This window comes from Poecile atricapillus, chromosome Z, assembly GCF_030490865.1.
Source record: "Poecile atricapillus isolate bPoeAtr1 chromosome Z, bPoeAtr1.hap1, whole genome shotgun sequence".
In the NCBI taxonomy this organism is placed as follows: Eukaryota; Metazoa; Chordata; class Aves; order Passeriformes; family Paridae; genus Poecile; species Poecile atricapillus.
The window spans coordinates 22,473,542-22,489,305 of record NC_081289.1 but is presented as its reverse complement, the minus strand read 5'-3'; the positions used below and the strand labels follow the sequence as shown (position 1 = coordinate 22,489,305).

Below are 15,764 nucleotides of genomic sequence, written 5' to 3'. Positions count from 1 at the left end.
TTATATAGCCAGGATTCTTCCTCTGCTTTATTATGCTGTTTGACATAGGGGAGGATTAATCTTTTAACATATGTAGATCAATATTTTGATTTTTATAGCATTACTGTACACCTTGTCTTAATCTGTGATGTTTAAATTGGCAAAATTACCTCTCACTCCCATGTTTAATATATTAATTTCCCTGGGATTTTTAGAATGTTGATGAGAAACTGGCAAGCAGCAAATTAATTTCACTCCTTTTTACAATTTGCAAACAAAATTAGATTTTTCTCAGACAAAATTAGACTTTTCTCATACAAAGACTAGAACTGAATGAGGATTAAGGCTTTACAAATGCAGTGTAGTTTGCAGAATCAGGACTCAAAATAAGATCTATCATCTTTTTAATTTATTTGCTATTTCATTTCTGTTGTGATCATCACAAAAAGCTCTCTTAAGTGCAAGAATGGCTTGGAATACACGTCAGGAAACAGTAGTATAAGTACTCTCTGAAATGAAGCATTTGAAATTCCTTATTATTATTGTAATGGTAAAATTGCTATTGAAAATGAGATAGTCTCTTTAGAGGTGCAGAAAATAGCAACAGAATATGGTAATTGAATTATAATCCTCTTTGAAAAAAGTACGGTAATGTTCACAAACAGTACAAAAGGACTGGAGGCACTGTGAAGTCTCTTAGTAGGATTTTTCTTTTCTTTCTGGCTGGATTTTTTGCAATACCATACATTGTTTTAATTGTGTCCTCTAATCCATTCCTAATCATGTCAGTCCATTGCTCAGTAATCTTTTGGATTATCATTTTTCCACATACCTATTTGAAGTTAAAAAAGCAGCGTTTTGTATATGTAGTTTGGTAAAGAACTAAGAAAGGAAGGTGTGTTTTAAAGCCTCATTCTGATAGTCCTAAAGGACAGTCTGTGAAATTTAATGAAAACTTGATCATCACATCTGCTGTGCATGAATACTCTGGGCAATCCAATATTAGCAAGACATGAATAATTCACAATTAAAGCTAAGAACCTAAAATTACTAAATATATTTACTAAATATTTACTAAGTATACAAGATTGCCATATTCTGGGTGGGTACCCAAGAGCAGGAATCATTCAGTATTGGTTGGGCTGGATGGGCTTCACCTTCTCTGCAGCTAAAAAAGTTACTTGATTTCAAATCTTGCTAGTTGTTTATTGAATATGGAGGTTAGTTCATCATATACTCTGTTTATGCTTTTATTTCTCAGTCCAAAAGATACTTGAAATACGTTTCTTCCTTTTTGAGATTGAGAGATTGTTTCCTCCTCAAGAGTTGCTTAAGTCTTAGAAGGTCAAGGAAGTGCTTTCCTTGAATAATTCTCCTTTTTACAAATGAAATAGGGTGCAAGTGAAATCCTGAATGAATTGTATGGTAGACATCTAGTCAGTTCTGAACAGATACTCAGGAATTAACAATGCTAAGTTCTCAGATTTACATTCTAAGTTTTACTGTGAATAGGATCTTTAAAAAGATTTCTTCTGTTTACTAACTTTTTTTCTGTCACCTTCTGTTTCAGATTAATGAAACTGTTGCCATGTCCCATGTACAATAGAATAATATTTTTATAAATCTGACACTCTAAGTAGTATTTCAAAAGTTATGAACAACAATTCTTGTTTCATACTTGAGAAACAATCATCCACTACTTTCCTATGAATCCTCATACTATGGTTAACTTTAGATCATCCAAAGCCCTTTTCCCCCCCTTTTTGTTTCTGTTTTCTCAGCGCCGACACAACTAATTATTTTATTACCTTATAATATCCAGAGTTCTGGAGTAACATCAGAACAAGCTTCATGCCAAACATTTTCAAGACTAAACCAATTTTTACTCACTACATAGGAAAACAGATGTATCTGATTAATTCTGGTTCTAGGGAGATGAAGGGTAGCTTTTGTTGGAGTCTGAGATACAGAGTGTGTGCCCTTGTTTCTAATACTTAATTCTAAGATCCAAAGAAACACTGAATTTCATATGACATGAAATTCAGGAGCATGTTTTCATGGTGATACATGAGAACAAATATTAAAGTTAGATAGAAAAAGTGTAAGTGTGTGGATTAGATGGTTTCTTAAATCACTGGGTGAAAAAGTTAGTTTAGAGAACAGGAGACAAGATGGAGGATTTAGGGTGTTGTCTCTTGTCCCTTCTTCTTTCTTCTTCATGTTCTTCTCCTAGGGGTTTTTGGGTGGTAGTAAGTGGATAAAAAATGCCGCAGTGCAGCACACAGGTGTTGGGTCATTGGGTCACTAAGAAAAATAATTTAGTTAGCACCTGTTAATTGGGTAAATGGACATATAAAAGACCTTGAAGAGGATCTTTGTTAGCCATTTTACCCCTTTTCTATCATAGTGCACATAACTCCTTGTACCTTGTAATGTTGATAAGAAAAGAATAAACAACTGAGACCGAACAAGAGAAAACTGCCTCCCTCTCATCAATCTGCAGTTCAAAGGGAAAAAGAACCTAACCCAAAAGTCCTTAACGAAGCAGCTTTCACTTAAAATAGATGAGTAACTCTGGAGTTTGAGTATTTTCAGAATCAAAAGTGAGCTTGCTAAGCTTGACCACATTTAGATAACTGAGATCAGCTCAGGTACCAAATTGTGGACAAAAGTTTGGCTGATGTAAAGACAAAAGCAAGCTCAGTATTTGTCTGATACATGAAATTTTCACTCATTTCACCTTCATGCTTTGCCATTGTGGCCTCTATAGACCCAACCCACTAAGGCCACTAAGTACTATGTGTAAGTCCATCAAGTGTGTGGGGACTGTGGTCCCCCTGTAACAGCAGAGAGGCCTTTGAATAAAGAAACCTTTAAAAAGCGTGCATGTTGTTTGGCCAAAATGAAAGATCTAAGATGCTGTGAATTCAGATCCAAGAAGACATACTTATTCCCTGGTTTCACTTCTAGCTGGCCTTTGGTCTATTCCCACATTAGAAAGCTGCTTCATTTTAAAAAACTAAAGCCTTTTTGGAAGCACTGTAAGGTTACTGAGCCAAAGAGCAGGAAATGCTGCAGTGTTAGACCCCACGTGTGGTTATGTGCCCCATACACGAGACTGACAGGAGCTGTGACAGTGTTCACTCCTCAGGGAGAAATAAACCCCTGCTTTGAGCCTGACTAGAGCCTTGGCATTAAAGCATGTGAATTCACAAATGCTGGTGATGCACACGTACCTCTGGAATTTGTACAGCTTTCAGACTGGCACTAAGAGAAACAAACATTTTTAGAAGTCATTACAAGGAGAAAAATGTCTTATTACCATAGGAACCCTCTCACAATGACATGAGACAAAACTAATGAATGTTCACCTTTCTGGTTGTTGATTCTCATTCAGCACTAACTACATTGCATCCAGTTTTCTGCCATATTATGAATTGAGGTGTTCAGCAAAACTAATTTTTAGCTATCTTTTCTTTTTTCTGGTCACAGTCAACTCTCCTTCTAGATAAGCATATCTATTTGTAATCCATTTTGTCCTGTCCATACCTATACAGAAAGCTCCTGCTCCACATAAAAAGATATTTTTTCCCCCCTATTCTTCTGCTTTTAGGAAGGTATGGCTTACAGCTCTGTGGACTAGGCAAAACCCATGCACCCTTCTGTATGCTCTGAGGGCAGCTGTTTGCAGGAAACCTCTGAAAGCCACAGAATAATCTGGAATCCCTTTTCCAACACAGGACCAGAAATAGGAGGGCTATTTCCGCTTTGCTGCAGCTATACAGACGTGATTTTTCACCTGAATTGCACTCAGCTGTGCCTCCTTCTAATCTCTGCACCATAGACTTCAAGAGCTTTTTTTTTCATTAAAAAATTGTGGATTTTATTTTTGAAATTTTTCTCATGGAAAAATGGAGGCTTTAAAAGCATCTGTTTTGGGAATTCTACATCTAGTGTAAAATAATATTGCACACAGAGCAGGAACATTACCACGATAAAATAGAAAAGCACATTGTAAAATTAATTCAAGCTAGTGAAATTGTTATGTCCTTCCATATAACTGAAGGCAAATTTCTTAATAAATAATGAATAGCTGTAATTCCTGAAAGGAATATATTTTGTTTTTCTTGAATGGAGGTCAACATTTACCTGGACACCTCTGCAAACAGTGCTTTTCTCTCCACAGTGTGGCTCCTTGCTCTGATTTTATTTTTCTTTCTAAATTAATTTCTTTGAAGTTTAAAGAATAGTAAAAAAATGCAGTGATTGATTTCATTCATAGAGCAATCACTTTCAAAAAATCCCTCTACTTTAGACATAAAACTAAATCAGTTTTAGCTAGAATAGTTATCTGCTAAAGGAAGTCTGAATAAATTGAGCCTAAGAACGGCTTAGGTAAAGGTTAAACCCTGACTTTGCACAAACTTTTATGGGAAATTTGGGATGCTGTGGGTTGCAGATTTTGACTTGATATAGGGCTGCAAATACCTGCTTACAGCACAGAGACCTCTTTCTGCTAAAAAGTCATGAATTGTCACAGTAAAAATCTGGTTTTTAGAATAAGCCAAAGCCTAATGGTTAAACTGTTATTATTCAGCTGTATGTTACCCTGACAGCTTTATGTATTAGTGAAAAAAAAAGGGAAGCCAGGGCATAAACTTTGGATTGATTTTTTTTCTCTGACTGAGGAAAACAGCTCTGCTGGTTGTTTGTTTTTTAATTAAAAACTCTGATTGAAATGAGATTTTCAAACCCATGTAATTTTACTGCAAGTGCTATGTCTCATTTTCCAAAATGATCTGTCCATTTGCTGCATATTGGTAGGATGTGTGTTCCTGAACACCTGAAGGAATGTTAGCTCAGGTTGCTTTTACTCAAAAGAAAGAGGGACAGTCAGTGTCAGAGTCAGTAATGTCAATAAAATATAGACAAAAGATATTTTAAACCATGTATAAAGGAATATTAATATTTTCTATATTTTTTCCTCCCTGAATAAGTCAGTACTCTTGGTCCTAAATGCCTCTGACTTAGCCAGCAGAAGTTTTTATTGACAGTGAGTTGAATCTTGGAGTCCAGAGGCTTGAGCACACCAGTGGAGTGACATTTCAAGTAACAGGGGAAGCAGCTGCCTTCTTGCCAATAGAGAAGATGAAGTTGATTTTTCTCTTTTAACATAGATTTCCTTTTAAAACTGATTAGCATGCAATCTGGGGACGTGGCGTGTGGATGCATCTTTCAGTGCACTGAGGAATAAAACCATACTCTAATATTTCAAAAGTTTCAATCTTTGGCAAAGTTGTAAGTGCAACTGGAAAAGCAAGATATTTTTGTGTGGTATCAGGAGTCTTGTACGTGATGATGTGTAACACAGCTAGTGCAAGGCAAGGTGCTGCTGTTTGGTGAGAATATGCTCTGCTCTCTGCTCTGCTGCTGGCTGCACTTGCTTCATTTTTTTCTCTTTTCCTTCCCATTCCCCATATCTTTATAACTATGATGGAATTGAATGAAACATGTTTTCAACCAAACAAAGGTTTGGAAGTGTCAGAGTTCATGCCTGCACATAGAGCATGCCATGACCACATGAAGAAAAATTTCTTCAAATTTTGAATCATCTCTGCTGGACTTAATCTCTTATTTGGGCCGGAGGACACCTCAGATGTGCAGGATCCTGCCACTTTGTCACACCCCCAGTGCTCCACATCCATGTCCAAGTGCCAGGGTGCTGCACACAGCCCTGCTGCTGCTAGCTCTCCTGTCCTACAGCAGCTGCCTGAGGCCAGTACCACAGGGCAGCTACTGGGTACCAACAGGAAAAGATTTTGTAAATTTGCAATTATTTAATGGAAAAACTGAGGCTTCCCAAAAGGACAAATCCTCAGGTTTTCTTCCAGTGGTGCAAATCCAATTTTGTCAGTCTCCCTGGCAGTATCAGGGACGGGTCTTTCCTTCCCACTATCTTACAAGCAATGAAGGAAATCACCCAAAAGCTGTGCACCCAAGGGCTGTGCAAGGAGGCCATTTTTCACTCCATTACCCCAAAAATGGAAGTTTCTGAGTTTGTGTGCATGTGATTTCAATTTTCAAAATGTGATTTTCAAAAGCCCCCAGCTCCCTCCCTCTGTGGCTGAGTTCCGCAGCTGCTGGTTCCCCCTTGCCTGGGCTCAGTTCCTTGGCTGCTCCGCCCACTGACCCCCACTCCACCAAGGGATTTCTCCTGCTCCACAGGAGTAGATAATTTGGAGTTTTCTGTGTGTCCTGCCTACAATATACAATAAGGCAGGTGAGAAAGCAAAGCTGTGAAGACAAAAATCCCACCCTGAAAAATCCATCCTGAAAGCATGAGCCATAAATAAAGCACACAGAGAGGAATTTTCTTTCTTCAATTTAATTGAAGTTACTTAGAAAAATAATCAGGCTTGAATGGCTTTTTTAAGGAAAGATTCATGAGCAGTTCACACTTGTGTTGGCAATGTATAATTTATCTTTTTTTTCTTTATTAACAGTATATTTAAGTATGAGGAGATACTTTTCTACAACAAGCCTTCTACTGCATACAAATAGGTTAAAAAAAAAAAATCCAACCCCACATTGATGTTAAATTATTCGTACACATTGTATTGTGCATGCATGTAAGAAAATAACACTCTCTGTAACAAGAGTAATAGTAAGGACAGTCCCTTTTTGTACCTGAAAAGTGCAGCAGACTACAGTGAAACCCTAAAACATCTGGGGTCAACTTACTTCTAAAAGCACTTCTGCTTGTGGGTTATTTATTTCACTTGTCTTTCACAGCGCATGGTTCAGGCAGTTTGCACATTTCTGTCATAATGGACGTGGTTTATGAAGAGGCTGAAGCACGGATTGAGCCAGGTTTGGGGCACATCCCACCACCCAGGAGTCACCACCACGTTCAGATGGGCCAAATCCAGCCTTGCACTCCAGGTTGAGGTGTTTGGGGTCATTTGGGGGGAATGACCCCTCAGCTGTGGGTATGGTGCCAAGTACAGAGCCACCAGCACTGCTGGGCTCAGCGCTGGCCCTGCCAAATGACAGGGAGGCATCAGACACGAGGGTCACTGCTCCAGCAGATTTGAGGGGGCTGGGGACAGAGGTGGGGAACAGGAATTCCCCCACTGGGTCCTCTGTGCTCATCACTACTCGACATAATTAATGCACACCCTTCTACAACAGCAGCTTCCTGGGTGGCCCTTGCAGCCCCACAGGCACGTCTGTATTTTACGTTTTGCTGTGGCTCCGTGCTGCCCGCTTGTCTCCCAGCGTCAGCTGCGGCCACAGCAGAAATGGAGCCAGGAGAGAGGCAAAACTCCAGAGCAGACTGGCCCCTCTTCTCCTCCAGCTGGGAAACCCAGCAAAGAGTTAGAGGGTAAAACCAACCCGGTCCCCTGGCTGCCCCCCACTGCCAGGTGGCTGCCAGCTCACTGATACGAGCACGAACAACCCTGAACGTCCTCCTGTGTGGCTGCAGTGGAAAGAGATTTTTTTGCCTCAGACAAAACAGTACACCCAATAGACCAAAAGAAATGGCTATTCCTTAACATCTGTCATTCTGCTCTGAGCTGGGCTTGCTGCTCACTGCACAGGACAGACCAGATCCAGCATGTCAGCTGTTCATTTTAAACACACATCTACAGCCCATTCACGGCACCTCAAAACAGATATAACACACTAAATAGCCAGGTTGTAGTAGTTTGGGATCAAGGATTTTCAAAAGCAAGTGACTTCAAGCACCCACTGAAGTCCACATAAAAGCCTCCTCTGTGCTGAGCGTTCACCTATAGAGCTGTCCTTTGTGGGGAGCCAGAATTTGGGTAATCCAACCCAAAGCTTTTGCTAAAAATCCCAGCTGGAGCAACAGTCACCCCTCAGATCACCTGAAGGCATTTTTCACCTAAAGCTTTTCTATCACAGCTACCATATAGAGGTTTTGTGTCTCCAAAGTTGTGAAACTACAGAGAATATTTCAGAACACATAAAAATGTGGTGATGATGCCAGAGAAAACTACAAAAAGAAAGGGGGAAGCACACCCTGTTCTTTAAATATTTACTTTCTGAAGCAACTTTTGACTTAAATGAAAAAAATCACATCACATTCTGTTGGATGAGTTAACAGCTAACTGAGAAGAAAATTGGACCAAAATATGAGCACTGTGGGATGCAAGACCAAAATACAAGCACACGAAGAGCTTGGAGGAAGTATTGTGGGGGGGAAAAGAGGAACCTGCCTCAGACAGTTGTTTTTTTAACAAACCTACAACCACTGAACTGGGAACATAGGAGAGCCAGGGCACACTGTGAGGCACTTGCAACAGCTCCACATACTCTAAATGAGACTAAACTGCTTTAAAGTAAAACAACATCCAGCAATCAGCAATGGATCAGGAATTCAGAGGGGTCAGACACAGCCAGCCAGGCTCTTGTCAGCCACTGGCCCAGCGCTCCAGGTTATAAATAGAGCCTGGGTTATGAAAACTGTGGCTGTTCCAGAATGGATAAGAGATTTATTTGTATGGTATGATAGAAAAATTAATGACCCGAGTCCTGCCTAAGACCAAATCCAATTGCAAAAGGACTTCAGTTGCTGTTTGTTATGTTAATTTCTTTTTCAATGAGATTTGTTCAGCAACTTATTTTTTATCAAATAAAATGCAAACTATTTTTCTTCTTTAATCACATCTGTATCCTGGAAACTAATATAATTCAGTGAAAATTACTGGCTACTGTACAATTTGACATTTTTCAGGATCTGGCTCTGATACTGTTAAAACAGCTCTACCTTCAGCTGAGTTTGTTTAAATCATCAGTCATTTTTGAAAGAGTTTGTTTTGATCATAAGATTGACATGCAGGCAAGTTAAATCCCCCATTTTTAACCATGTATCAACTTTAAAACAGATTTTATATCTTCAGAAGTGCCTCGATTTAGCCTATGCCTTCTTTTGCCCACCAGCTGCCTGTGGGCACTGAGGTGGCTACAGAGCATTCCCTCACCTGCATCCAACTGAAGCAAACATCTGGAGAAGCTTGAACTCCTGCTCCCATTAGCTGGCTAACAGATCCACACTGAAATCCCATTTTTCATTGTTTATCTGCTCTGTATAGATTACTATTTGCTTACCCAAAACAATCTGCCATCCCAAAAAGCTGTTAAACACAAGACAACTGCTACTGAGACATTCCCCTTAAGGAAAAAGGTCATGGTCTTACACTAGAGATGACTTAGATAAATTTCTAACTCACTGAACTTAGAAAAATTCCTGTCAATTCCTGGCATTTAGGCATCAACTAAAAAAAGACTTCTTCTTCTCCCTTGGAAAAAGCCATGAAACCAGCATGTAGGAAGATTTGACCTTTTTTATTGCCTTGCATGCTTAGAGAATCAACATGAAGATGTCTTTTTGAATTTTCAAATGACATGCTCAGATTGTTTATAGCAACATACCATGACCAGTGTCTCTCCAGACAGTTTTGGTTGCCCATCTTAGGATCAATTAGGGAGGCACAACTTGAAGAGGATGGAGGTCCCCACAGCTCCATCCTGGATATAAATTAAGTCAATGCCAATTGCTTTAGGCATTCAAAAAATCTCTTACAGTCACTTTCCAAATGCTGATTCTTTTCTGATAGACCATCCTAAATTCATTTGGGCTGGAAGGCTTCAAATTAAGATACAGTGAGAATAGTCATATTCTCCATAAACTCATTACGACTTTAAAAAAATTTATGGTTTCTCTTCCTAAGCAACACATTCACATTTCTTTCAGTCATGGGTTTTAGATATCATGAATCTACCCAAATCTGAGATACTTTTCCTTTTTGGGCCTAGAAAGATAGATTTTGTACTGGTATTGAGTGCCACATCACTTTCTAAAGAACTCACTTTCACCACTTTTCTCAAAGCGTGTGTTATCCAGAACCATTCATGTATTTACCCGCATCAATGGCTAATGGAAGAATATTATTACCCAGAACAAGCTCGATCGAGGAAAGCACAAAACCAGACTCCTTTTGTCCACGTTACCTTATCTCTGCTGCTGAAGTGAAACCTACCAAGAGACAATGTTTTAAATAAGTATAAATAACATTAATTAGAACTGGAGGAATGCAAGATCAATGAAATTCACCAGAACACAATTAACATTTGTTTAAACAGTGTAGCAGTATTATTAATTTCTACAGCTAGATCGTCACAATCCTGTTACCCTGCAAAGAGAGCTGTCCTTTCTTACAGTTGATTTAAATAATTTTGACTGTGCTGCTCGCAGCATCATTCAAAAAAAGAAAATATTAATTTACAAAATAACCCATTCTCCATATTTATTATGACAAATAAAAATCTTAAATAAAACAGGCTTTCTCTCCCCTCTTTCCCCCCAACCCATCCCTCATTCCAATTTCAGGTAGCTTGGCACTGAGTAATTAAACATTAAAAAATCAAGTTTGTAGACTTCATACAGCTGCGTTTGGTGCAAGGAGCTGATGTTCTGGAAGAACTCTGTGGTCATTTCATCAGTAGTTCTCGTAGACTTTGCATAGGTGGGGAATTTCAGGTAGTTGCCTACTCCCGCCAGCTGGAGAATGTAATTCGAATCCTCTTCGAGTGTTTCGTACTTTCCTATGAGGTCGTAGTGGATGTGGCAAGGGTGGCAGAGGGAGTACACAGTCTGCCAGTGCTCGTTGAAGGGCTCTTCTCTTTGGGTGTGTGGGTCGATGAGATAAGCCACGAACTCTTCAAATTTCACGTCATCACCTTTCCGCAGAGCTTCCTGGGTTGCGTTTTTCCTCTGGCGCCTCACGATTTTGGTGCCGTATCGCTTGTGGAAGGAAGTGTTGTACTTCTGGGTGAACTTGTTCCTGTAGGCTGACACCAGTCTTTCAAAAGGCTCGCGAACAAAGAGGAACTTCATGTAGTTTTTCAAGCGGTGGTTGATCTCTGGGATGCTGTACTGGTTGAGGGTCTTCAGGTTTGAAGACACGTGGGCTTCGTTGGCCGGGATTTCCATCGGATCGCTGTACTTGCCTCTTCCCGTCAAAACCATCATGACTCTCTTCCAGTTTGTGCAGGCCACTTTGGGAACATAGCAATAGATCATTTCATGATCTTCATCCACAACCAGATGCTTGAGATCGTTGGGTGTCAGCACACGGCGCTTCCTGCTGGACACGCTGTTTGCTCGGCACGTGTCTGTCACTTGATCTCGCCTGATCTGATGAAGAATTGCTGTGTTGGACAACTGCAAAGGAAGCACAGGCACCAGTAGGTCAAGGGCTGGGAAACTCAATGCCTTTTTTGCTTATTATACAAATTCACAGAGAAGCAGATCTTTCCTTGCATGGATTAATTCACTGTGTGGCTGACTACAACTGATACTATTCTAGAAGATTTTGTCTCCAGACTTCTTGATACACACTGATTAAATGCTGTTCACGGAGCATCCAGAGCTTTGCTTTGAAGACAACATGAAGGAGCACAAGTGCTCACACAGCATGGTGGCAAGTGTATTTACAGAGCCCTCATCCTGAGATGTGCTTCTCTTAGGCCTGGAAAACAAATCTCACCTTCACTCTGCAGTCCAACCCACAGCTACAGCAGTGTTGGACCTTTTGCTGCCGAGATGGGATAGGAAGATACTGGAAAAATTGACAAAATGTAAACAGTGTGTGTTCTTGTTGCTGTTGTCTTTTAGGTTAGAAAATTTAATAGTCATGGCTTGTTGCTTAGCTAAGGCCTTGAATATGGCTTTTACAGCTATGGCCAGAATAAATGAAGCCCATGGATATTCCTACTACTCTCCAAGAGAAAAATTCATTCAGATATGATGACCATGCCAGTGCAGGGCTCCTGTGTTTGGTTATTCAGAAGTGTCTTTGCATGGCACAGGGTTTTGCTGTGCAGCCCTATCCTCACTGCTACAAATACCTTATTACTTATTGAGAATAAACTGCATCAAAGCAACAGTGGGAAGATTTTAGTAATGTTATTTACATTTATTTAAAACCATTTACCTGTGAATTTCAAGAGCCTTATGCTCAATAATTAAGTCAGCCTCAAAGATGAGAATTAAGGCAAGTATTGACCTTCCTATTTGATAGGCAAGGAGGTCTGAGATTACTTCTTGTATGCTGAGTCTTTCAGAAGTATTTATCTTGTACCTTCTTGTTGAATTAACATGAATCACAGGACACTGAAGAGAAGTATTTGAGGCAATGTAGGCTCTACACACTTGCTGTGTGTTCCTTTGGTTACAGGGGCCAGTAACCAGACAAGACGAGTACATGCCAGGCAAAACCCTTTGTCCTTGGCAAATAGTTTTGCACCAGCTTGGGAGGTCATACTGAACCTCCAGTTCCTGCAGTCATGGGTCAAATCTCTGCTTTCAATAGCAGTACTTAGCCATGATTCATATTTAAAACACCTGTCAAAACTCAAATAAAAGAATCCAAATGAACTTTAGAGTTAAAACCCAAATGAAACTCCAAAATGGGACCAAGCCAGTTGTGGGATTTCTGAGCTTTGGAGAGAAAGGAAATAGAAACAGCATTGTTGCAGACAAGCACTAAGAGCCCAAGTTTTACTCACCCAAGGGGCAGCAAAAGCTTCTGCACCATGTGAACAAGGGACTTTCCCTCTCTCTGGACTGTGGTGGGTTGCAGAGAAATGTTTTCAAGAGATGAGCAACACCAAGGGGCTGGTGCAGCTCTGAGCAGGAGGACTTTTTTCTTAAGAGAGTGTGTATGTGCCAAGCGTGGGACCTCTGTATTTTGCACAGTGCCACCCACCACTTATCCTCTGAATCCCCCAATACTTTCCTCAGCTCTTTTGCCCCTCTGTTCAGTAAAATGCTGGCTAGTGGTTAAAATGTGCAGTAGCCCAGAGCAGCTCCTTTAGACGGCTTGTCTTGTCTTTTGTGTGTGTGTGGTATCCCCCTGGATACCTCCCAGGTGCACTTCAAGGAGAGTTTTATGTTAAAGAGATGAGAAGTCAGATGTGAAATGTGCTTTGTGCTTCCTAGGAAAGCTGACTGGCAGGGAGTTTCCATATTAGATGTTAGAAAATAGTTGTCAGGGACCACACATTTTTCAAGAAAATTACTTTTTCTGTAAAAAAATAATAATAAAAAATCCCTATTTCAATTTCTGATATCCTCAGAGCAAAACAGAAGTAATGGATCTCAACCAGCTCTATACTGGTTAGTTATCAGTCAATAATTTCCAACAAGCTAAACAAAACCCTATGCAAACACACAGACATACAAATTCTCCTTTGCAGATAAAAAGCTGAAATCTCTCCTCCTGCAGATTTTCATCAAAAAACAAATAGCATAGGAGAGTTGTTTGCCCCAGGTTTTAGAGTAAAAAAACAAGAAAGAAATGCCTGAATATACTGCTACATTATAATATGTTAATGCACTGTATTTGATTTTCTGGGGCTGTTCTTAGGATAAATACAGAATTAAGTGGATGAGATTCTATGGTCTGTATTAGATAGAAGGTTAGATTTGATAATCTAATGGTTGCTTCAGACCCTAATCCGCAGATGAATCTTTGTAGAGCTGTGCTTTGCTCCTGATTTCAGTCCTCCATCAACAGGCTAAGCACTTTTCCCCCATCCATTAACATTAATGAGATTTTCAGACATTTAGAGTAAGGGGTAAAACGCAGCCTTAGTATTTGCAATTACCAATGAGCTTGTACTACATTAAATTAATTTAGAAGATAACACTTGCGCATTTTCAAGTGGTACTTTCCTCTCACTCTTTTTAACATGGAAAAAAATATGAAGAAATGGCATAAATCTACATTTGCTAAGTATACAGCAACACCCTAGGGTGAGCTGTGCATGTGTTCTGGCCTGCCTGGGGGCACACAGAATGCATATTAAATAGCAATGCAACAGCAAAAGGGATTGTCTAGTTCTCATCAATGACAGCACCCTTTGGTATGGCTGATGGATGAAGGGCCATGCAGGAAATAGAAAGCTGCACTTCCTTTTTATTCTATGCTACTGACTTCAGTTTACTAAAACAAACAAAAAAAAAAATAAAAAGGCCAATCTAGTGACTGTCTTAGAACAATGCCAAGTGTATCAAAGCCCATTTCTTCTGCAGCTGACTAACACACCTGATGTACTCTGGAAGAGCTGACCTACACCCTGCTCTAGTGAAAGGTCAGGTAAGGCACCTGACAGCCTTTTATGGAATCCTGAAAGAACCACCAAACTCTCCTTTGCACACAGGACATGCTCTGTGGCCCCTAGAGTCTACAGCACCATGGAAGGTAATCATAAGAGCGTTTTCAATTTAGTATTTTGAAACTATGCATTAACAGTGAGTTATCTGATGGCAATATGGTTCCTTCTCATTTAAAGTTACAGGCAAGGCTTTTAGGCCACATAACAATTTCATCCTGAAGCTGGTGAGGGGAACTTGAGAAACGGTAAATTTAAATGAGACTGGAAACACATTTGTTTAAACTAGAGGTCCACTTGGCCAGGGAAAAAGTGCAAATGTGCTCACAGCTAATGAGGAAAATATACCCCACAAATTTAAGCAGCCAGAGAGAAGATCCAAGGAATGATGGTGAAGGACAAGACAAAAAATTAAAGTCATGGACTCTCTTCCTCCAAAGCTGTAACACATGTGGCTACAGCAGAGTCGTGAGTGTGCAGCTGCCTGGACACTGATGGCTGTGCCTGTGCTCACTAGCAGAGGTCCCTGCTGACCCCTCAGTTCTAGAAACCACAATAAGTAATGGCCTAAATCCAATTTGGGAGAGGACACTTTTAAACGTGTGTGCAGATTACCCTGAGAGCAGTGTGGGGATGGTGATAATGTCAGTGCTCAGGTGTGTCCTCTGACAGCTCACCTTGGACTTCATCAGGGCATTAAAGGTTTTGGGAAGACATCGAATAAAAGCAGCTGTTCTTCCCTGAGAGAACTGACACCAGAGATGCACTTAATCATGTTTTTGTTTTCCTGCAGAAGTAGTAAAGGGGGACAGAGAAGAAGGGCATGTCAAGATCAAAGCTTTCCTTCCTTTTCTGATGCAGCAACCAAGTTGAACAGTGAAGCGACATGAGCAGCGGGAGACTTCTAAGCTCAGTGGCACTAAAAGAAGGAAAAGAAAAAAGTAGGCTGGGGACACTCTGATCCCAGAAGCTTCTCATCTCCATCAGTCCCAAAGTAACAACAAGGGAGGAAAGTCCAGCACACTGTGCCCATGTGGATGTCCTGTTCACTGGAAGGTGGTGGTGTGTGTGTGCAGCAGGGGCAGGAGGGTTTTTTGTGGAGAGCACTAGAGAATATACTGACCAGAAATGCATATGCTGACCAACTGGCAGTCATCAACTCATTACAGGCAAAGGTTATTCAAGGTAAACCAGAGTAATGAGATGGGAGGTATTTCCTTCTGGTTACTTAGGCACAGCAGGATAAAGTAATCTTTGCAGACCTTTCCAAGCCTGACAGCCAAGCAGCAAGTATGGATTCAAACACAGGGAATTTTTTTTCCCCCTGAATATAGTAGTGTACTGAAAACCAGGTGCAAAGATTAATTCAATTCACAGGTATCTGCACTACAAGCTGTTTTTTAATAGAAGGATGGAAATACTGAAGTGTCACTGAAAAAGCCCATTAATTAAATTCTGTCTCACTATAAAAAATATGGTGGAAAGCAGTACCCTCCACATTTACCAGGCAGGGTTTTGTTTACTTCTATTGCATTGCCTGCAGCTAGTTCTGTATTACTGTAACCAGGCTCACAACCAGC

The 15,764-nt window shown here is 40.3% G+C and overlaps 1 protein-coding gene across 4 annotated transcripts in view; it reads right to left on the bottom strand.

Moving 5' to 3' along the window:
- Positions 1 to 6,363: 6,363 nt before the first annotated feature.
- LOC131573362 (carbohydrate sulfotransferase 11) overlaps positions 6,364 to 15,764 on the bottom strand; it is a 157,749-nt gene continuing 148,348 nt past the window's right edge. For 2 of the 4 annotated variants that reach the window (XM_058827258.1, XM_058827260.1), the window contains exons 3-4: positions 10,452 to 11,230; positions 6,364 to 10,042 (exon numbers count right to left, since the gene is read on the bottom strand). In XM_058827258.1, coding sequence (XP_058683241.1) covers positions 9,958 to 10,042; positions 10,452 to 11,230 — 864 coding nt within the window. In that variant the 3' untranslated portion in view covers positions 6,364 to 9,957. Of the gene's footprint in view, positions 11,231 to 15,764 lie in introns of all 4 variants that reach the window. The other 2 variants (XM_058827259.1, XM_058827261.1) reach the window with 1 other exon arrangement.